The sequence below is a fragment of the Mustela erminea genome, chromosome 5 (assembly GCF_009829155.1).
Source record: "Mustela erminea isolate mMusErm1 chromosome 5, mMusErm1.Pri, whole genome shotgun sequence".
NCBI classification, from domain to species: Eukaryota; Metazoa; Chordata; class Mammalia; order Carnivora; family Mustelidae; genus Mustela; species Mustela erminea.
In genome coordinates, this window is record NC_045618.1 from 26,154,074 (window position 1) to 26,177,775 (window position 23,702).

Here is a 23,702-nt window from a genome sequence, read left to right on the forward strand (position 1 = left end):
ATTCTGGGTCTTAAAACATGTCAAATAACATTCTAAAACCAGATGAAATGTCCCATTCATCATCTTTAACATTCAGAAATCTGGAAGAAGGGATTCAGGAATTGAAAATAGCACCGGCTCACTACTTAGCATGCCCTATACCCTAAGACCTCTTTGTAAGCTCAGTGGACTATTGTTTTTCTGTTCTTTATATAATTTATCTTATCTTTAATATTTCTTTCCTTCAATTAGTTTTAGGTTTAATTTGCTTTTCTTTTTCTAGTTTCTTAATATATGAAATGAGATTGTTTCCTCTTTTTTAATGTAGACATTTTATAGCTCTGAATTTCAACCTAGGGACTGTTTTTGTTGCATCCCAAAAGTTTTGGTATGCTGTGTTTTTCATTTCTGTTCATGTCAATGTTATTTTCTGATTTCTCTTGTGATTTAGATTTATTTGTTACTTAGTAATATGTTTATGAAGTTTTCACTTTTCCTTCTGTTACTGATTTTTTATTTTATTCCACTGTGGTCAGAGGAGATACTCTGTATGATTTCAGTATTTTTAAATTTATTAAAACTTGTTTTGTAGCTGAACACATGGTCTATCCTAGATAACATTTCATGTGCCCTTAAAAAAATGTATATTCTCCTGTTGTTGGATGGAGTGTTCTGTATATGGCTGCTTGGTTTGTTTTGCTTATGGTGTCTTCTCTTTAAGTCCTCTATTTTCTGACTAATATTATGTCCAGTTTTTCTAACCATTATTGAAAGTGAAGTATTGAAGTGGGTTCATGTATGTATATAATTTCTCTATGTTATGATACATTGAACATTTTATCATTATATAGTGTCCTTTTAACAAATTTTGTCTTACATTCTCTTTGGTTTGAATAGAATGTCTTCTTCTATCTTTTCACTTTCAACTTCTTGGGTTTTTGGAACTAACATGAATCTGCTATAGACAGTATAATTCATATTTCTTTATTGATTCTATCAGTCTCTGCCTGTTAATTGAAGTTTTTATTCCATTTATATTTAATGTAATTACTGACAAGAAAAGACTTGGCCTTTTTTTTTCCTATTTGCTTTCTATTTGTTTTATTTTGTTTTTGCTTCTTAATTTTTCTATTAGTATCTTCTTTTGTGTTCAGTTGATTTTTTTTTCCTAGTGTACCATTTCAATTCCATCTCATTTCTCTTACTGTATATATTTTAGTTACTTTCTCATTGGTTACTCTGGGTATTTAAATTAACATCTAAATTCATGAAAATCAAATTTGAATTAATACCAACTTAGTTTTAGTGGTATCCCAAAACCTTGCTTGCATAGCTCTGTTCCCTTATTGTTAACTGTAAAAAATTACATCTTTTTATATAGTGTAGCCACTAATGTAAATTAATAATTCTCATCTTATGCATTTGTCTTTTAAATAATATAGAATAAGAGAGGAGTTATAAACCAAAATATAATACTGGTATTTATATTTATGTATGTTGTTAAAATCTGGAAGAGTTCCACAAAAATTAAAACTCTCAGTCTTTGCAGAAATTCTAGATGTGTTGGGGTGCTCCTTCAGTCCTTAGCCAGGCAGTTTACAACTTCCATAGCTTTCATTCCCTGCATTTGAAGGGCCCTTAGCTCAGCTGGAAGTGAGAACTCAGTCTTCTTAGGTCTTTTCTGAGCATGCATCCAGCCCTGGGCATGCACATATTTTTCTAGATTATCTGGAAGATGTAGAGTTTTTAACCCTTACTTCCCCAAGTATCCCTTTCCCTAGCCTCTCCTTCCTAGACTTTTCAGTCTGTCTGTTGCTTGCCCCAACTGTATACATTGCCCCATGGCTGTGGTGAATATATTTGTTTTTAAATGTTTTGAACAAATGGTCCTTTAGAGGACCCCTTAGACTTGGAAAACTATGAGTCAGTTAAAATGAAAGCATACCCTGAGTCAGTCCTTCAGGGACCTTGAAGGACCTTCAGGGATCCTTGAAGGGACCTTCAGCAAACTGCAGCAGGATGTGGGCTGCCATTTTCAAGGTCACTGCAGAGCTAGAGGATGGGGGCTGATAGCATTAAGCTCAAATGCCACAGAGCTTGCTCACTGAAATTCAGGTATTCATTTTCTTCACTAAGCATTCTCCTGGCTATCGTACGTTCTTCATTAGATTCCAGTTTTCTAAAGAAAAGAAAAAAGATAATGCTGACAGTTTTTGTCAGCTTATTCATTGTTTTGTGGATGTTCCCTAATTCACCACTTTTGCTGATGTCACCTTTACTTCTCCCCAGGTATTTTTAAGGCATCTATTATGTGTCAAGCTTTGCATTATATATTTGTATTCAGGACTTAAAACAGCAGTGTAAAATAAGCTTTGTAATCCCCTTTATTGGATAGTTTGGGTCCAGGAGTGTTGAGTAACACAGCAAGTACACAGAGCCTGATATGAGAGTTCAAGTGGGGTCTCTTTAATTCTACTACCTCTTTTCTCTGCTTTCTCATATGTTACAGTATTGGTTGCCTTATGGTTTATGATTAAAGACATACTTGAATTTCATTTTGAGAAAGGAACTTCTTTGTATATTTGTGCTATTCCTTTTTTTTGCAGTGGGTTTTTTGTTTTGTTTTGTTTTAAATTGTTCAGGCTTATTTATTTTCCACATTTGATCTAATAATAATTATTGCTGGGCATGTGAATACATATAAAAATTTAAAGAAAATATTTCCACTACCAGGTTAATCATTACAGTGCCTTCCTGAGAAACAGGAGTATTAAGAATAGATACAGCCATGTAAATAAAAATAGATGAATAAAGTTTGTGTTCCCTTTTGATAAAAATATGCTAAATTTGAAAAATTATCACACATACACTAGTTTTCTCAACATAAGTGAGAATTGCTGACATCTTCTTCCCAATAGCGGAAGAGGAATGCTAGGTTCAAAGAGAATTTTTAGCACAGCATAATTCCAATGGTTGGTCTCATGTACATTCTTCTTACAATAAGAGTACAAAATGAATAAATTAGCCCTCAACTAACTAATGAAATCTGTAACTCAAGCTTGAAGTAAGTTGTAGAATATACGTCTGTTGCTAAAAAGAAGATATTTATTATGTTAAAACACAGTTTTTAACGTGTGAAACTCTACAATTGTATAAATCAGAACATTCATCATTTTAGTATATTCTTATTTCAATTTTCAGATAGTTTCCTAATTTCTGCTTTTTACAACGTTTTCTTTCACTAAATTTAAATTCTGTTATATTTTAAGCAGGTCACCGCACACTCTATTCTTTTAGCTCTTCATTGGATACTCCCCATTCCCATACCTCACTAACCCCTGGTGAACTTTGTATCTCATCTCTTCGTGATCTCAGGCAGAACCTCTGCCTGTGATTTGGGTAGGGCCAGGGTTAGTGCTATGGTGAAGATCCCTTAGAAAGTTGGCTAACCAGGACAAGCACAATGGTCAGGATCTGGAAGCAGCTAGGCTTGCAGTTTTGATCTGGACCAAACACAATTGCAGATCTACAATCATCACAAAAGGGACCAGTACACACATTACAGTTAATAAAAAGTCAAGGGAATGGATGAGCCTGGAAATGACCTTTGGATTCCAGCATATACAGTTCCCAACTTGACAATGTTTAGATTCAAAAAGTTCAGTTTTTACATATTTGACTGAGTTTTAAAATACATTTTTCCTCAAAACATTATTATAAGTTGTAATTAGATTCCCAAGAACTGGTAATTCCTAACTAACCAATAGTATGCATGGTATATCGTGTTAGTGATTGTTCATAACAAGTAAATGCAAGCAAATGAATGTTGCATTCTTTTATTTCATGAAAAAGTTTGCAGTTTTTTTCCTGAATGCAGGCATACAAGGGAGAAAGCTCCAGTCGGGCAGGATTTTAGCAAGAAGAAGGTATCAAAGGGAAATTTCTGAAGGAGAAATTTATGTAATTTATGTAATTTATATTATGTAATTTATAGTTATATTATGTAATTTATATTAAATATAATATATTTACATATTTTATTAATAATAATGCCAATTCTCTGTAACTGAATACATGAATAAACTTTTCTGCATTTGTCAATCTAGAGGTGAGTCAAATATAAGAAGAGGAGGCCTATACTCCTCAGATCTAGGCTTGCTTTCAGCCACCCCCTCACAGTAGAAGAGATCCTCCTTGAATGCAGTGTGACTCTCCAGGTCCATCAACAGTGTGGATGTGACTTGCTATAGAGCAAGGAGAACTTTCCAGCAGCATTCCTCCTAGAGGGTTGAAGGATCCCTTCACAACCCCATGCAGGTGGGAATAAGCCAGAGGCAGCACAATGAGGCTACAATACAGAAAGGATGCTACCTGCAGGAATGCCAGGTGAACAGCATCAGCACCACTCTATCCCAAAACCCTGCAGCCTTTCAGATGGGAACAGCTGTGGTAAATAGAAAGTTATCTACATTAAGCGTTCATCTGTTCTTTACAAGGAATCATAGGGCTAGAAACGTATCATTACCAAATGAAGCCTTATTTCTTTCATAACACCAATCATTAGATGCTGTGTTAATACTTAATTTTGAGTCCCCGAATAAATTTCATATATTGCCTGAGAGTCACTGTAGCATCTTTCAGAGAGGTTATGTTTCCACTGAGTGACTCTAGCTGAGGCATGATGTACAGCTCACAAACTGACCAAGGCAGGACACTTTGCACAAGATGCTATTTCATTAGCAAGGTCTGAATTTTCACAGTAGCCAACACTTTGTGAGCTATTTATAAATTGGCTAATATTTCTTTAATATTTCTTTCAAATTTCTTTCTTAACTTTCGAAAATGATTTCAAAATATACATGGGGCTCCTATTCAGCACACTAAAAACTGGCCATTTGACTTGTAATACTATTTTTTAAGGGAAATTACTGTATTAGTTTTCCATTGCAGCTGTAACAAATTACCATGAACTTAGTGACTTAAGACAACATACATTTATTGTTCACTGCTCAGGAGACTAGAAAACATTTGGCAAGATTGTGTCTCTTTCAAATTCTCTAGAGAAAACTATTTCCTTGCCTTTTCCAGCTTCTACAGGATGTGTGTGTTGCTTGGCTCATAGTCCGGCATCACTCCTTCCATCATCACATCTCTTTCTCTGACTCTGACACTCCTTGGCTTTCTTCTGATAAGTAGCCTTATGATTACATTGGGATCAAACCCAGATAACCCAGGTTAACCTTCCCATCTCAAGAGCCTTAATACCATCCTATCTGAAAAATTCCTTTTTGCTGTGATAGGTAGGAAGGATTAGGACATGGCCATCTTTGGAGGTTATTATTTTGCCTATCACAATCTGTCTTCTGGTCCTCCCCAAAACTCATGTCTTTCCCCCATGCAAAAATATTAAACCCTTCCGAGTATATCCAAATGTCACAACTCATTACAGCATTGAATTAAAGACCATATTCTCAACTAAATCTCAGCAGCTCAAAAGTTCCAAGTATCATTATTGGAGATACCTAAATAAGCTACGCAAGTTGATTGGGTATGATCTACCCTGAGGCACAGTTCCTTCCCATTGTAAATTTGTGGAACTCAAGAAACACGTTTCTGCTTCCCAAATCAAATGGTTGGACAGGCATATGATAACAGTTACAGATATTCTCATTTGAAAAGGGAGAAAATGCCTGAAAAATAATGAAGCACTCTTCCCTCTCCGCCTTTTCAGTTCAAATTGGCAGTGTTTCTGCTGGTATAAAATTCTCAAAAGTTTTGCAGGTCTTCTATGCATGTCTAGAGAGTTCACACTACTGGACAAAAGGCTCCTACTTAAATCTTTCATGGATGATCTAATCTTTATTCCTGGCTTTTACGTACATAGTTGAGTGGTACCATGAGTCACATACCTAATCTCATAGAGTCTACTGTGTAACTGAACACTCTGACCTATTGATACTTTTGAGACATTAGTTTGTCCAACCACACCCTTACCTTATTTTAAGAGCATTCTTCCCTGACAGTTTATCTCTTCTAATTATACCATCTTTTGCAACCTGGATAGACAGAATTTCCTAAATCAAGTCCTGGTCCCTTCAGTTGGCAGTTCTTCCCTCATCTTATCTTTTTCTTCTCACATTTTATTATAAGCAAAAGGAAGAAAACAGGCCACAACTATAACACTTTGCTTGGAACTCTCATCTAAGTATCCAATTTCATTATTTTATCAGTTGCATATAACACCCAGAATTCTTTCTGGATTCTCTAGAGGAGAATCTGTTCCCTGCTCTTCCAACTTCGAGAAGCTACCCGCATTCCTGAGTTTATGGCCACATTGCTCTGATCTCTGCTTCTGTCATCACATCTCCTTTTCTTACCTGGATACTCCTGCCTCTATTTCATAAGATCCCTTGTGATTATACTGGGCCCCTGTGGATAAACCAGGATAAGCTTCTGTGTCCCAGGGGACTTAATGTAATCACATTGGTAAAGCTCCTTTAGATACCAAAGTATCTATAGGTTTGGGAGTGTGGAGAGTTAGGACATGGGCATCTTTGTAGGACCATTTTTTCTACCTGTCACCACCGTACTTTCTGCAACACTGATGTAGTATTTCCATGTGAGTGAAGAAGGCTCAAATCTAAACAGATTATTGGGTAGACATCTGGAGACTAACCCCCTTTTCACACTTAACCAACTATTTTTTTTTTCTTTCAGAAAATAAAAGTGGCAGTTATTTTCTTTCTTCTTCAAATGGGATCAGAGAGGTTAAAAGACAGTTTTACAAAGTTTACACAGTTAGTTAGTGGCAAATTTTTGGCTCTTTTAGCCATCTTAAAGTGATCCACTGTGAGCTGCCCCTGGTCAAGCAGAGAGCTCCCTAGTGAGTCCAGGACCCTAACCCCTTGATTAGTGTGATACAAATCCAGGTTGAAGCAAGTAGTTTATCTCACAAAATGCCCTTTCCTAAACCTAAAGAAAAAACTGTTGAAAATTGGGACATGTGTTTCAACAAGTTAAGGCTTGAATATCTTAACAGAAATGGGAAGCATAATAGAAATTTGACCTCTGGGGGGAAATGCTGGATTCTTGGATCTACCAGTAATTCAGTGAAGTTTTTCCATAAGGCACATTTCTTAACCTTTTAGGTTTTATTTCCTTCATCTGAAAAGTGAAAGTTTCTAGTAGGTGGCCTGGCTGGCTCCTTTGAGCTATGCCAATCTATTATCCCTTAGAGTGCTTTGATCTCAATTCTGTATGAAGGAGGTTGGTTGTGTATCAAGGCATTCTACATTTCAGGAAAACCATCAATGGAAGGCTTCCTCTTATCTAGAGATATTTTTTGAGTATTACAAAAGCATAGGCCATTTTTGAAATGTTCAAAGAGATAAAAAATTTGAATGTTGCTCCCCTACTGAGGCTGAAACATTTGCTATTGGGGGTTTAGCTGAATAATACATTTATCCTTTAGAAGAAAGATGCTATCATAGATATATATTTTTCCAGTGTTTGGAATTCCACTTCTAAGGAGGTATGTTAAAATAAGGGAACAATCCGTGAGGCTTTAATGATAGCACTTTTTGAAAGGGTAATTGTAGAATTACTATCTTTATTATGTTTTTACTAGAATTATTTTTTCTTTAAACATACTCTTTTTCTCAAGTCCAGCTAAATCCCGTCCACTGGTCTCTTCCCACCATCACTAAACTCTCTGCTCCTGCAGCTATATTCTGAAAGCAGACTTCTTAGTGTATAATCCCTATCATCTTTATATGTTAGTGCAGTAACTTTCAGGAAGTAACCAGCTCTCAGGGCCAAATAGCCAGAATAAAGCAGGACAAGAGATGAACTGAATAAGTAAAAGATGAGACCACCATGACAGAAAGGAACACTTCTCATCACTCTTGTAAATACATCGTGCTGGCCAAGAAAGAAGGAGGGCATGAGGAAAAGGGGGAAAAGCCAGGAATGGGCAGTGTGCCCAAGGTGGGAGGTCAAGTCTCCATGAGGGGATCTTCTCTGACAAGTAGGGGCAAACATTAGAAATGCCAGGTGGCAGTGCCTCCAGTGGTCATGGGAATGGAAGCAACGTACCAACATGAGCACAGAGGGAAGAGGAATTAACCATGATTCACGACACTGTCAGGGACTCAGCCAACACATCTGGCTTCAAGTCAGCCTCCAGACCCAGTGGGAAGTAGAGAGTTTCCTGGGGGACAGAAGCTCAGTTATATGAGCTGGCAGACATGGCTGTGTCTAGAGAGAAGCTTTCTCCGTGGAGGGACCATCTCCACATCACACGGATGATGGGAGTGGGTCCCATAAAATTGTCAGCATTTTGGGAGGGCAACTTAAAGACTGCCGTGCTGGGTCTGCTGGCTCAAGTGTGCAGTACCTGTGGCTGGCCTAAGACAGGATCACCTGAAGCATCCCTGCTTACAGCCTGCCTCACACTGGTCCCACTGCCTGAGCCCAGGGCCGTCTTTGCACCTGCATCTGTAAACTGAACAGAGACTGTAGACCAGCACAGAATCTCCAAATCAAACCTGTTCTCCTTTAAGCTCCTGCAGCCCTGCTGTCTTGTGTGCTGCTTCTCACATTTATTGCTTTTACCTGGCATTACAGCTTTATACATACTTACTAAAAAATTTGCTTCTGAAGAAAAATTTTACGTTTTCTGAGCTCGTTGTGACTTTACTGTCCAAAACATTTTTGACTCTTTTAAGTTCTTTGTCCCACTATTTGCTTTACTTTAAAAATTTCTTAAACTTTTTTTAAATTAATTTTTTATTTTTTATAAACATATATTTTTATCCCCAGGGGTACAGGTCTGTGAATCACCAGGTTTACACACTTCACAGCACTCACCAAAGCACATACCCTCCCCAATAAACACTTAAAAGAGCAAAAAAAAAAAAAAAAAAAAATTTCTTAAACTTGCTAACAAACAGATAAAGTCAACATTATTTTCTTTTGTGTTGGCCGAATGCTCTCTTCACAGGCTGTGATTTTTTTTCTTAAAAATTTTATTTATTTATTTATTTGACACACACAGGAGATGCACAAGCAGGGAGAGTGGCGGGCAGAGGGAGAGGGAGAAGCAAGCTCCCTACTCTGCAGGGAGCCTGATGCCGGACTCAATCCCAGAACCCTAGAATCTTGACCTGAACCCAAGACAGATGCTTAATTGACTGAGCCACTCAGACACCCCCAGGCTGTGATTTTTAAGTCAAAATTTTCTTAATTCTGATAAGTTAATACGTTATCCACTTCATGGTCTCTGATAATAGTCCTTTTACATAATTTATGTTTGAAGAAGTCCATTGCAGATTATTTATGAAATAAAACAATCTAAAAGTCTAACAATAATCACTTAAATATATATTCATTATTATGTTATATTATCTATGTATCTGTATATAGTGTATACAGATACATATACCCACACATCTGCATCCTAGAATTAAATAATTCATCTTTCAAAGTTATGTTATATAGAGATTTTCACATGGGAAGTACTCTCTTCCCAATGTTAGGTATATGAAAGATTGAATTTTGTATGCCAAGAACAAAAAGAAAATAAACCATAAAACCAAAAAGAAAATATACGTACATGTCGGAAAACTCTGGACAAAACTTACCAGGTAAAATTATAAGTGAAATGATATCTATATATGGTTTTCTCTTTTACAATTCTCCTGTACTTTCCCATATCCTTCTTTGAACATATACAGTGTATCATTTTAAATGCCATCTCCCTGCCTGAATGTGGTATGTGGTGCTGGGTTCTAGTCCATATGCACTCCCACCTTTTAAGCATTACTCCATCCCTGGGGGAATGGAGCTTCAAACCAGAGGCAGCATATGATTTCTTCTCTTTGATGGACACAGACATTTCTTGCACTGGCTCATATTTTTGTGTCATCCATTCCGGGAATACATACATTAACTACTCTGTCTGCAGTTATAAAATGTGAGTTCTGTACGCAATTTAATAACCAAAAGTTAATCTGTTTCAACAAGTGGAAGTAGTAAAGGCAAAAATGAGTGTTTTTTCATTTTTATTCTCACCCTGGGCACATAGGCAAGATCCAGATTCAATATAAGAAGGAAGGACCAGTAGTGCTAATACCATGTCAAATTAACATTTGTATAAAAATGTAATTATAACATCTGTTTAAAGGTGAATGTTTTCTATTATGATTTCATTCTGTATAATTTCATTTTAAATAGTAGAATAAGAAACTTAAACAGATTAACTCATTAATGAAATTTAGATTCACTATCTAATTAGTAAAGTCTGTAGAGGAGTAAAGGCAGGACAGTGTGGCAACATTGGAAGTGTGCAGAACCTGTTACCAGTTAGTATGTGGTGGACATGCCATTACAGAGACACAGCAATCGGGGGCCTGGTTTCAGATCATGACTCCACAACTTAATAGTTCTACATACTTGTCCTGATCCTTTAATATCTGTTCCACACTTTCCTGCCTTAGAAACTGGGATATTAACAGCAGCAAATCTCCTAAAGCTATTTTGATTAGTTGTGTTAATGCAGCTAAGCATTTAACACAGTGCCTGGCATAGATCTGGTGGATATTATGTCCATTACTGTTTGAGACATCGGTGGCAGTGGTCATAGATGGCGGTATTATTATCTGGGAGACCAGGCTTGGATTAAAAACAATTAGTTGTTCCAGAAAGTTGCTCTCATAACAATTTCACCTACTCTTTAGTGTCATGTCATCAGTCCAGTACACAATAATTATAGCCAGCTTCTGGTTAAAATGTGGACTGAACATTTATTACACAATTATGTTTTTTGAGGTTATCAAGTATTTTAGAAAATACATATATTTTCAGCCTTGTCAAAGGAAGTTTTCTTAGATTATTCTGAATATGGGATGGGAAACAAAGAATAAATCATTTTTAAAGGCATCTGAAAATTGCTTTACAAGTGGTAATGTATGTACAGACACACACACCAACCCACAGAACAGATTAGATTTGACTTAGACCTTATTTCTAAATGCATCTTCAATGCAAGCCTGTACAATTTGGTGAAACAGTTTAGGCAATTTCATGAAATATGGTAATTAAAATAATGAGTGACATACTTAATATGGCTTATTGGAACATGGTGACTGCTCAGTAAATAGCCAGAATTGGCGAGTTATTTAAAGATCTTCATCTCTTACTTTTCAGCCTGACCATCTCCGCAGAGTGCCCAATGCAACTTGAGGATTTCCCGATGGATGCCCATGCTTGCCCTCTGAAATTTGGCAGCTGTAAGTTGTTTTCACAAGTAAGAACCATGGATATACTTTTGGGGTTATTTCCACATTCATTCAGAATTTAGGTTCTGTATGCAAATAAGCACAATATGTGGCAGTCTGCTTGAGAAGACTGAAATGTTGCGGATTACTCATTCCTTTGTCCCTGTCTGCAGCCTCATCCTCACTTCTGAAATGTTGGAAGGCAGCGTTAGAACCAAACTGTTCCCTTCTTTCTTTGTGCTATCCATGTGTTCTTAAGTTATGTGAAGTTTTCATTTTTGAAATCAGAAGAATGTGCTCTTTGAGACTGAGCATCAGGTTTTTTATAACTGATGAACCAATATTGTTACATTATCATTAATTAAGGTCCATAACTTACGTTAGTGTTCATTCTTGTGTTGTATATTATATAGGTTTTGGTAAGTGTATAGTGACATGTATACATCATTATATTATCATACTAAGTGGTTTCACTGCCCTTAGAATGTTGTGCTCCACTGATTCACCCTCCCTTCCATCAGTCCCTAAAAACTACTGATCTTTTGTATCCATATTTTTCCTCTTCCAGAATGTCATATAATTGGAATCGTATAGTATGCAACCTTGTCAAATTGCTGCTTTTACTTTGTAATATGTATTTATGGTTTCTCCATGCCTTTCATGGTGGAAAAACTTATTTCCTTTTAGTGCTGATTACTGGTCCATTGTTTGGTAATACCATAATTTATCCATTCACTTGCTGAAGGACATCTTGTCATATCCTTGTGACATATGATACTGAATAGCTTTTCTTTTTTTTTTTTAATTAAGTTCAATTAGCCAACATATAGTACATCATTAGTTTTTGATATAATGTTCAACAATTCATTAGTTGCACATAATACCCAGATCACGTGCCCTCTTTGGTCCCCATCACCAGCTACAATCCGCCCCCCAACTTTTTTCCCAGAGTCCAGAGTCTCTCATGGTTTGTCTCCCTCTCTTGAGTTCTTCCCATCCAGATTTCCCTCCCTTATCCTGTGGTTCTTTGCACTATTCCTTATATTCCACATATGAGTGGAAATGTATGATAATTGTGTTTCTCCAACTGACTTATTTAGCATAATCCCCTCCAGTCCCATCCATATTGGTGCAAATGGTAGGTACTCATCTTTTCTGATGGCTGAGTAATATTCCACTGTATGTATGAACCACATCTTCTTTATGCATTCATCTGGTTGAAGGACATCTTGGCTTCTTCCACAGTTAAACTACTGAATAACTCTTCATATATTTATTTGCTCTCTGTTCATGGTATTTTGGTGAGGTGTTTGTTCAGGGCGTTTGCCCATTTTTAATCTGCTTGTTCACGTTCTTATTGTTTAATTTCAAGAGTTCTTTGTATATTTTATGTACCCATTCTTTATAAGATATGTATCTTGCAAATATTTTCTCCAAGTCTACAACTTATCTTCCCATTTTCTTGACAATGTCTTTCATATAGCAGGCATTTACAACTTTAATGAAGTCTAGCTTATGAATTACTTCTTTAATGGATCATGTCTCTGAGGTATATAAAAATAAGGTTATCTATATTTTCTTCTGTATCATCATCTAGGAGTTTTATAGTTTTACATTTTACACATAGATCTGTGATCTATTTTGAGTTAATTTTTTGTGAAGATACAAGGTCTCTTTCTAGATCCTCTTTTTTTCTTTTTTTTCATTTTGCATGTGGGTGTGTAGTTGTTTCAGCACCATTTGTTGAAAAGACTATCTTTAATCTATTGTATTGCCTTTGGTCCTTTGTCAAAGATCAGATGACTTGGTTTGTGTGGGCCTATTTTTGACCTTTCTAATCTGTTCCATCGGTGTGTTTGCCTATTCTTTTGCCAATACTACCCTGTCCTGAATACTATAACTTTTTTTTAATACTATAACATTTTTTAAAGAATATTTTTATTTATTTATTTGAGATACAGTGAGAGTGAAAAGGGGGCGGGGAGCATGACTGGGGGGAGGGGCAGTGGGAGAGAAAGAAGCAGGCTCTCCTCTGGGCAGGAAGCCCAACTCAGGGCTTGATCCCAGGACCCCAGGATCATGACCTGAGCCAAAGGCAGACACTTAACTGACTGAGCCACCCAGGCACCCCAAGTACATGAAGAAAACTTAAAGCTATATTGCTAAGGAAAAGAAACCTATCTGAAAAGGCTACATATTCTGTAATTTCAACTATATAACATTCTGGAAAAGGTAAAGCTATGGGGACAGTAAAAAAGATCAGTGACTGCCAAGGGTTAGGTAGGGAAAGAGGGACAACAGAGGATTTTTTTAGGGCAATAAAAATTATTCTGTGAATACTCTAACATTTTATACTCAGTCTTGAAGTTGGGTAGTGTCACTTCTCTGGCTTTGCTCTTCTCCAATATTATGCTGGCTATTCTTTTGCCCCTCCACATAAACTTTAGAGTCAGTTTGTTAATATCCACAAAATAACTTGCTGGGATTTTTATTGTTATTGCATTCAATCTATAGATCAAGTAGGGAAGAACTGACATCTTGACATTATTTAAGCCTCCTGTTCATGAACAAGAAATAACTCCATTTGTTTAGCTTTTTATTTCTTTCATTAAAGTTTTGTACTTTTCTTTATATAAACCAGATTACCTTGGCCCCAAATCAAAGATATTGCAAAAATGACAAAACTTTGGATCAGTATCCCTCATGTATAGAGACCTTTTAAAAAGTCCTTAACAAAGTACTAGTACATTGGATTCAATAAAATGAATAATACACTATGACCAAAATCAAGTAGTTTATTCTAGAAATGCAAGACTGAGTTATAATCCACTATTTTTTTCACTATTTTAACATTCTAAACAAGAAAACCAACATAATAGGGGCGACTGGGTGAGTCAGTCGATTAAGTATCCGACCTTTGGTTTCAGCTCACATCATGCTGTCAGGATTGTGAGATCAAGCCTCATGTCAGGCTCTGCACTGGGTATGGAGCCTGCTTGGGATTCTCTCTCTCATCCGCCACTACCCCTCTACCCTGCTCACACACTCTCTTTGTAAAAAAAAATAAAATCTTTTTAAAAAAGGAAAAAAAGAAAACTAACATAGTTATATCAATTGATGCAGGGAAAACATTCTCAGAAAACTAATAGTAGAAAAGACACTCCCAAATTTGATAAAGTACTTCTACAAACAAACAACCACAATGAAAAACTTTTAATTATAATATTACACTTAATGTAAAAAAAAAAAAAAAAAAAGACTGCATAGTTTCCTAAGACTGAGAATAAGATATTGATGTCTGCTTTTACCACTTTTACTCAACATAAGGAAATTCTAGCCTTTGTAGTAGGACACGTAAGGGAAATAAAAGTGTACAGATTAGAAAAAGAAGGCGGCGCGCAGGCCTTGCCGAGCCGGCCGGCCGGCCTGGCTCCCCTCCCCGGCCCCGACGGGCGGGCGGGCTGCCCTGAGGAGGCGGGGAGGGGAGGGCTGGGCCGGCCGGCGGGTGGGCTACGATGCCGAACTTCTGCGCTGCCCCCAACTGCACGAGGAAGAGCACGCAGTCGGACCTGGCCTTCTTCAGGTTCCCGCGGGATCCGGCCAGATGCCAGAAGTGGGTGGAGAATTGTAGGAGAGCAGACTTAGAAGATAAAACGCCTGATCAACTAAATAAACATTATCGATTATGTGCCAAACACTTTGAGACCTCTATGATCTGTAGAACTATACATTTTGCAGAGGCATCAGAAAACTAAAGAATGATTGGGTTATTTTATTTCTCAAAATTAATTGAAGCAGATACTTGTGAAGTCATTGGGAGAGTCCTTATAGGACAGTTCTTCGAGATAATGCAATACCAACAATATTTGATCTTACCAGTCATTTGAACAATCCACATAGTAGACACAGAAAACGAATAAAAGAATTGAGTGAAGATGAAATCAGGACACTGAAACAGAAAAAAATTGATGAAACTTCTGAACAGGTACCAAAACATAAAGAAATAAACAACAGCAACGCTCAGAATCCTAGTGCAGAAGAAGGGGGTGAGGAACAGGATGAAGATATTTTACCTTTAACCCTTGAAGAGAAAGAAAACAAAGAATACTTAAAATCTCTGTTTGAAATTTTGATTCTTATGGGAAAACAAAACATACCTCTGGATGGGCATGAAACTGATGAAATTCCAGAGGGTCTCTTTACTCCTGATAACTTTCAAGCGCTGCTGGAGTGCCGGATAAATTCTGGTGAAGAGGTTCTGAGAAAGCGCTTTGAGACAACAGCAGTTAACACATTGTTCTGCTCAAAAACACAGCAGAAACAGATGCTAGAGATCTGTGAGAGCTGCATTCGGGAAGAAACTCTCAGGGAAGTGAGAGACTCGCACTTCTTTTCCATCATCACTGATGACGTAGTGGACATAGCAGGAGAAGAACACTTGCCTGTGTTGGTGAGGTTTGTTGATGAATCTCATAACCTGAGAGAGGAATTTGTGGGCTTCTTGCCTTATGAAGCTGATGCAGAAATTTTGGCTGTGAAATTTCACACTACGATAACTGAGAAGTGGGGGTTAAACATGGAGTATTGTCGTGGACAGGCTTACATTGTGTCCAGTGGATTTTCTTCCAAAATGAAAGTTGTTGCTTCTAGACTTTTAGAGAAATATCCCCAGGCTGTCTACACACTTTGCTCTTCCTGTGCCTTAAATATGTGGCTGGCAAAATCAGTGCCTGTTGTGGGAGTGTCTGTTGCGTTAGGAACAATTGAGGAAGTTTGTTCTTTCTTCCATCGATCTCCACAACTGCTTTTGGAGCTTGACAATGTAATTTCTGTCCTCTTTCAGAACAATGAGGAAAAGGGTAAAGAACTGAAGGAGATCTGCCATTCTCAGTGGACAGGCAGGCATGATGCTTTTGAAATTTTAGTGGACCTCCTACAAGCACTTGTTTTATGTTTAGATGGTATAAATAGTGATACAAATATTAGGTGGAATAACTATATAGCTGGTCGAGCTTTTGTACTCTGCAGTGCAGTAACAGATTTTGATTTCATCGTTACCATTGTTGTTCTTAAAAATGTTCTATCTTTTACAAGAGCCTTTGGGAAAAATCTCCAAGGGCAGACCTCTGATGTCTTCTTTGCAGCCAGTAGCTTGACTGCAGTGCTGCATTCACTAAATGAAGTGATGGAAAATATTGAAGTTTATCATGAATTTTGGTTTGAAGAAGCCACAAATTTGGCAACTAAACTTGATATTCAGATGAAACTCCCCGGGAAATTCCGCAGAGCCCAGCAAGGTAACCTGGAATCTCAGCTCACCTCTGAGAGTTACTATAAGGAAACTCTAAGTGTTCCAACAGTGGAACACATTATTCAGGAACTGAAAGATATATTCTCAGAACAGCACCTCAAAGCTCTTAAATGCTTATCTCTTGTACCCTCTGTCATGGGACAGCTCAAATTTAACACATCAGAGGAACACCATGCTGACATGTACAGAAGTGACTTGCCCAATCCTGACACACTCTCAGCTGAGCTGCATTGCTGGAGAATCAAATGGAAACACAGAGGGAAAGATATAGAGCTTCCATCTACCATTTATGAAGCCCTCCATCTACCAGACATCAAGTTTTTTCCCAATGTTTATGCATTGCTGAAAGTCCTGTGTATTCTTCCTGTGATGAAGGTTGAGAATGAACGCTATGAAAATGGACGAAAGCGTCTCAAAGCATACCTGAGGAACACTTTGACAGACCAACGGTCAAGTAACTTGGCTTTGCTTAACATAAATTTTGACATAAAACATGATCTCGATTTAATGGTGGACACATATATCAAACTCTATACAACTAGGTCAGAGCTTCCTACAGATAACTCAGAAACCATTGAAAATACCTAAGAAACGTTTAAAGTAGGCTTTCTCTTATGTTTGATATTTGGAAAAATCTGTAAGAAATTTGAAAACATCTTACAGAAAAGCTGTCAGGTGTATGTAGGCCACTTAATCACTGAATATCTTGACGTATTGACCTCTCATTGAGTATATTAGCCGTTGATAATCTGCCTATTTAAATGGCCCCTGTTTAAACTCTCATGCTTTGGAGACATACCTGTTCTTCCAGAAGATAGCATTGAATGTGCCACATTACACTTCTGTGGGATTTCTGCTAGTGGCACTTGGGAATTGTTTTAGTTAAGTCATTTTAGACATAACATTTATTATCACTGGATCCAATTGTTGGGTATTGAGTTATCACTTTTTAGAAGATAAAGATTTTGAAGAGGTATGGGGGAAGGGATACATTTTAGAAAATGTTACAAGAAGCTCATGAGTGACCCTTGAGTAGTAGGAGTGTTAGTATGTTAAAATCTGTAATGGACAGTTCAGGGAGTTACCAGACAGAAACACATGAGCTTGCCAAGCAACTATTGCAGTAGAGATTTTGTCTTTATCAAATGAACTTAACAGAACAAGCTACAGTTAAAGTTTGAATGGGAGAGCCTCCCATTGTTCCACATTGGGTTGTTGCTGTTTACATTCCTTTGTTGAGCCTACATCTTCATAAGGTCTTTAGCATGAGTATGTTGAAACACCTACAACTTCATAAGCTTTTTAGCAGGTATATGTTGAACACCTCTGTTCATGGTCAAGGCAGGATCAGAGGCCATGGATACTGACAACTGATTTGTCTGTTTTCCTCTGTCTTTTTCCATGACTATATCTACTGCCTCGTCTTGATTTATAAACAAAACCTGGAAAACCTACAGAAATAAGTGTTTTGTGGTTTATCTAGGAATAATACAGAAAATATTACTGTTATTTTTGGTGAAAAAGATCAATTTTGTATAGTTTATTTCAACTTAAATAAAATGTGAATTTTGTTTAAAAAAAAAAAAAAAAAAAAAAAAAAAAAAAAAAAAAAAAGAAAAAGAAGAAAAACAGGTTGTTTTCTTTTAATCTTTGTATCTTTTATTTGCTTGTCTTGTCTTATTGCATTAGTTAGGACTTCCAAAATCTCCAAATATAATTGTGCATTTGTGTATTTCCACTTTCAGTTCAATCAGTTTTTGCTTTACATATTTTTCAGCAGATATTTGGTGAATATACATTTGGGATTGTTAGGGCTTCTTGGTGGATTTGCATAATATTCTTCTCTGTCTCTGGTATTTTTCTTTGTTTTGAAATCAGCCTGATATCTATGTAGCCATTCTTGCTTTCTTTTTGAATAATGTTTGAATGATATTTTATTTTTTTCTTAATTTACTCTCAACACTTATATATCATTATGTGAAAATAAGTTTCTTGTAGATGGCATATAGCTAGGTCAGATTTTTTAATTAACTTTGTCAATCTATGCCTTTTAATTGGTGTATTTTCATCATTTACATATAATGTATCTATTGATATGTTAGTGCTTGGGTCTGCCATTTGTTTATTTTTTGTTTTGTTCTCTATTTTTCTCATTTCTTTATAATCTTTTTTCTGCCTCCCTATTGGTTAACTGGATAATTATTATGATTAATTATTGTATTATTATTAAATTTTATTTACTTACAGTATTTTTTTCTATACAGTTTTTCCTCAACTCATAAAGGGATTACATCTTGATAAACTCATTGTAAGTTGAAAATATTGTAGGTTGGAAACACATTTATTATACCTAATCTATAGAACATTATACCTTAATCTAGCTAAGTGTGCTCAGAATACTTACGTTAGCTGACAGTTGGACTATATCATCTAACATAAAGCCTCTTTTTTTATAAAGTGTTGAATATCTCATACAATTTATTGAATCTTACACAAAAATGGAAAACAGAATGGTTGTATGGGCATAGTATGGTTGTAAATGTGTCAGTTGTTTACCCTTGTGATCATGAGGTCGATTGGGAGCTGTGGCTCAGTGCCACAGCCCAGAACCACATATTGCTAGCCTGGGAAAAGGTCACAATTCAAAATTTGAAGTGTGATTGATACAAAAGATGTATTGTTTTATAGCATCATGATGAAAAGTCGTAAGTCAAACTATCTTAAGTTGGAAACTGTTTATGTATATTTTTTGTATAGCTTTTTAGTTGTTGCTATAATTGTTTACATACAGTTGACTCTTGGACAATATGACAGAGGTACCAACTTCCCACACAGTTGAAAATTCATGTATAACTTTTGACTCCCCAAAACTTAATTACTAATAGTCTACTGTTGACTGGAAGCTTTGCCAATAACCTAGTCAATTTACACGTATTTTGTATGCTATAGGTATTACATACTGTATTCTTATAATAAAGTAAGCCAGGGAAAAGAAAATGTTATTAGGAAAATCGTAAAGAAGAGAAAATATATTACAGTATTTTACTATACTTATAAAAAAAAAAAAAACCATGTATTAGCGGACCTGCATGTTCATACCCATGTTGTTTAAGGAGTCAACTGTATACATAGCTTATCATTTAACTAGATCAAATGAAAAATAAAAACCTTACCTCCCTTTTATGTGCTTATCTTCCCAGAATTATAATACAGTTGCCTAAAGATGTTCTTTTTGTACATCTAGAACCATATCAGAGAATGCTGTAGTTTTTATTTGAACTATCAAACTTCGTTTTACAAACTCAAGACAAGAAGGAAAATTCTATTATATTTACTCATATTTTTACTTACTGTGTTCTTTCTTAAGTGTTCCAAGATTTCTTTTTTAAAACTAAGCTGTTTTATAATAAAATACTAATAAAAATTCAGTAAATAAAATAAAAATACTAACATGATAAAATATTTTAAAATAAAACTTATTTTATAACTCCTTAGCAAACTTCTGTTAGCTATTTTTTAGGATAGACTAGATTGGCTTTGCTCCATTGATTGTCAAAGATCAGTTGACTTGGTTTCTGTGGTTCTATTTTTGAGCTTTCTAATCTGTTCCATTGGTGGTTTTGCCTGTTTTGCCAATACTACTCTGTCCTGAGTACTATAACTCAAGCAATAAATTCTCTTTGTTTTCCTTCATCTGAAAATTTTTTATTTTACCCTTCATACCTGATGATTATTTTCATCAGATATATTGTGTTCTGATAGTTCTTTGACACTTGAAAAATGTGTTGCTTTATTCTTGCTTTCTTGCTTACTGATACCACTCAAATCATTTTTCCCTTATTGGTAAGATATTATTTTTCTTTGGTTGCTTTCAAGATTTTTTCTTTGTCTTTAGTTTTCAGAGGTTCAACTATGATTTGTATAGGTGTAGCTTTCTTTGAGTTTATCCTGCTTGGGCCTTCCTAAGCATCTTGAATCTAGATTTTTGCCAAATTTAAAAGTTTGAGCAATTATTTTTGAATACTTTTTCTGCCCCAGCCTCTTTCTCTTCTCTTTTCCTAAATCCAATGTCATGAATATTAGATCTTTTATTGTTGTTGTTGTTATACCCCCCCATAGGTTTTGAAGCTCTTTTCATTTTCTTGGGTTCTATCCATTTTTCATATTTCTGTTCTTTAATTTCTGTTATTTTATCTTTGAGTTTACTAATTCTTTCTCTTTTCCCCTGCATCCTGCTTATGAATTCATGTATTGATCTTTGTATTATGTTTTTTTGTATCTTTCAGTTCTGTCAAATTTAATATTTCTGTTAACTTGACTGGGTCATGACATGCCCAGGAATTTGGTCGAGCATTATTCTGGGTGATGTCTGTTAGGATGAGTTTGGATAGATTAATAGATTGAGTGAAGCAGATTGCCTTTCCCAATGTGGGTGGGACTCATTCAATTAGTTGAAGTCCTGAATAGAACAAAAATGTTGACCTTCCTATTACAAAGGAAAACTTCTCTTACCTGACCACCTTGATCAGGACCATTGGTCTTTTCCTGTCTTTGGATTCAAAGTGAAACATCAGCCCTTGCGTCTCTGGCCAGCCAGTTCTGAGACTGGTAGTACACCATCAGCTTTCCTGGGTCTTCAGCTTGCTGACTACAGAACTTCTCAGCATCCATTTTCACAAGAACCAATTCCTCATAATAAGCTTTTTTAAAAAAAGAATGTCTACCTATGTTCTATTGGTTCTATTTCTCTGGAGACTAATACATATATTGGTTCTGAGAAGTGGGTGTGCTGTAACAAATACTTAAAAATGTGGATGTTTCCTAAAAAAAAAAGTAAAATAAAATGTGTAAGTGTCATTAGAACTGGATAATGGGTAGAGAGGCTGGAGAGTATTGTGGTGCAAGATAGAAAAAGCCAACATTGCTTAAAGGGACTTGGTGATTCTGGTAAAATATGAGAAGGGAAAAGGAGAGCTGGAGAGAAAGCCTTCATCTTCTTAGAGAATCTGTAAATAATCACGAACAGAATGCTGGTAGACATGGCTCTTCTGGTGAAGTCTCAGTAGAAATGAGCCACAGGTTAGAGGAAACTGGAGAAAAGGCAATCCTTGTTATAAATTGACTAAGTTGTGTCCAGAGCAGTTGGCTGAATTGTGTTCTAGTGTTTCATGGAAGGTAGAACTTGTGAGCAATAAAATTGGATATTTAGTCGAGATTTCTAAGCAAAGAGTTGAGTTCCTCATCATTGCTCATAGTAAAATATGAAAAGCAAGGGATGGATTTGAGGAGGAATTATTAAGCCAAAAAGAATTAGAATTTAAATATTTAGAAAATCTTTAACCTTCCCTATTCTGAAAAACAAGGAAGCTTGTTATGGAGAAAACACCAATGGCGTGAGTAGACAATTGCTTCATAAAATTGACGCCCATGATGTTGATTGGCTGCCTCAGCAGAAACCAGAAACAGTGACTCCAAAGGCAATTCAGAGATGATAAGGACTGCTGGTACCATCACAGGCCTCAGTTTCAAAGGGCAGAACTGCCAACCAGCAGAACTGTGTGGACAGAGTTCTTGCAAAGAACCTTGACAACAGCACCTCAAGAGCAGTGGGGTGAAGCTGCCACCCCACTAGGCCTGGATGGCAGACCATTGAACCAAAGAGGAAGATTCTCAGGCCTTAGGAATGTTCCTAGCTAGGTTTTGGATTTGCATGGGACTCATCACCCTTTTCCTTCTGATTTCATTTTTGGAATCGGAATGTCTATCCTCTGCCTGCCCCACCGTTGTGTTTTAGAAGCACATAATTTGTTTGGTTTCACAAATTTACAGCTGAAGAATTTTGCCTCAGGATAAATTGAATCTCACCCATATCTGATTCAGATGATACTTAGATGAGACGTTGGGCTTTAGATATTGGGGCTGATGCTGTTATTAGTTTAGATTTTGATGCTATTTAGGTGGAATGGATATATTCTGCATGCAAGAAAGACATGAATTTGAGGGGGGCAGTGTCAAAGTGCTATGTTCTGAATTGTGTCTCCCCCACACATTACAATGTTGAAACCCTAATCCACAATGTTACTGTGTTTGGAGACAGAGCACAATTAAATGACAGACACGTAACACAGACAGATATTAAGATTAAGGAAGTCATAAGGGTGGAACCCTAATCCAATAGGATCGGTGCCCTTAGAAGAAGAGGAAGAGAGAGAAATCTTTCTTTTTCTGCAAACACATGCAATGAGGAAAAGCCACATCAACACATGGCAGAAAGGCAGCCATTTGCAAGCCAGGAAGAGAACTCTCACCGGAAACAAATTTGCTGGCACTTTGGTCTTGGACTTCCCAATCTCCAGATCTGTGAGAAATAAATCTTGCTAATTTAACCACCCAGACTATGCTGTTTTGTCATGGTAGCCCAAGCAGACCAACATAACTTATAAAACATCTGTTTGGTCTTTCCTTATCTCTTCTTTTTCTTTACAGAGACCTTATAGTTTCTCATTTGTTTCAAGCATATTTTGAATTGGTCATTGCAGCATTTTATTATGGCTGCTTCAAAAATTATTTGTCAGGTAATCCTAGTATCTCTCATGTTTGTTTTGGTATGTATTGATTTTTTTAAAATTCAGTTTGATCTTCCTAGTTGTTGGTATGATAAATAATTTTCTGTTGGAACCTGGACATTTTGTGTGTTGTGTTATGAGACTCATTCAAGTCTCCTGTTTTAGTTGGCTTTTTTTTTTTTTTTTTAACCCTGCTCTAGCAGGGAAGGTTGCAGCATAGCCTCATTACTGCCAGGAGTGGGTAGAAGTCCAGGTTCTCCACTCAACACCCATGACACAGGGTGTATGGGGCTCTTTATTCTTGCTGGGCAGGTGCAGGATTTCCAGCTGCATACCGGACCTCCTCAGATACCAGATGAGGTAGAGTGCTTCACTAGCATTGTGCAGTAGCAGAATTCTCAATTTTTACTAATTCTCTACTGAAACAGCTCCAGCAAGGAGCAGGAGGGACCTGCTACTGCTGGATTAATGTGGACCTCCGGGCTCCCCACATGGTTGCCAGCACACTATAAGGAATGGGTGTCATTACTGCCTCATCGGAGTGATGGTGCTAGTTCCCTTTTCTCTGAT

The 23,702-nt window shown here is 36.6% G+C and overlaps 2 protein-coding genes across 7 annotated transcripts in view; both read left to right on the plus strand.

Annotated features, from left to right (window-relative positions):
- Nucleotides 1-23,702, plus strand: part of GABRA5 (gamma-aminobutyric acid type A receptor subunit alpha5) — an 88,781-nt gene that overhangs the window by 38,490 nt on the left and 26,589 nt on the right. For all 6 annotated transcript variants that reach the window (XM_032342300.1, XM_032342302.1, XM_032342304.1 and 3 more), the window contains one exon: nucleotides 11,185-11,267. In XM_032342300.1, the coding sequence (XP_032198191.1) occupies nucleotides 11,185-11,267 (83 nt within the window). The remainder of the gene's footprint in view (nucleotides 1-11,184; nucleotides 11,268-23,702) is intronic.
- LOC116590491 (52 kDa repressor of the inhibitor of the protein kinase) lies at nucleotides 14,654-18,122 on the plus strand. Its single transcript, XM_032342298.1, has 2 exons — nucleotides 14,654-14,980; nucleotides 15,076-18,122. Exons 1-2 carry the CDS (start codon nucleotides 14,771-14,773, stop codon nucleotides 17,152-17,154), a joined length of 2,289 nt encoding a protein of 762 aa, XP_032198189.1. The 5' UTR covers nucleotides 14,654-14,770; the 3' UTR covers nucleotides 17,155-18,122.

Coding starts and splice junctions, on each gene's coding strand:
- LOC116590491 (XM_032342298.1), top strand. CDS start 14,771: ATGCCGAACTTCTGCGCTGCCCCCAACTGCACGAGGAAGAGCACGCAG. Junction 14,981..15,075: donor CCTCTATGATCTGTAGAACT/ATACATTTTGCA, acceptor AGTCATTGGGAG/AGTCCTTATAGGACAGTTCT.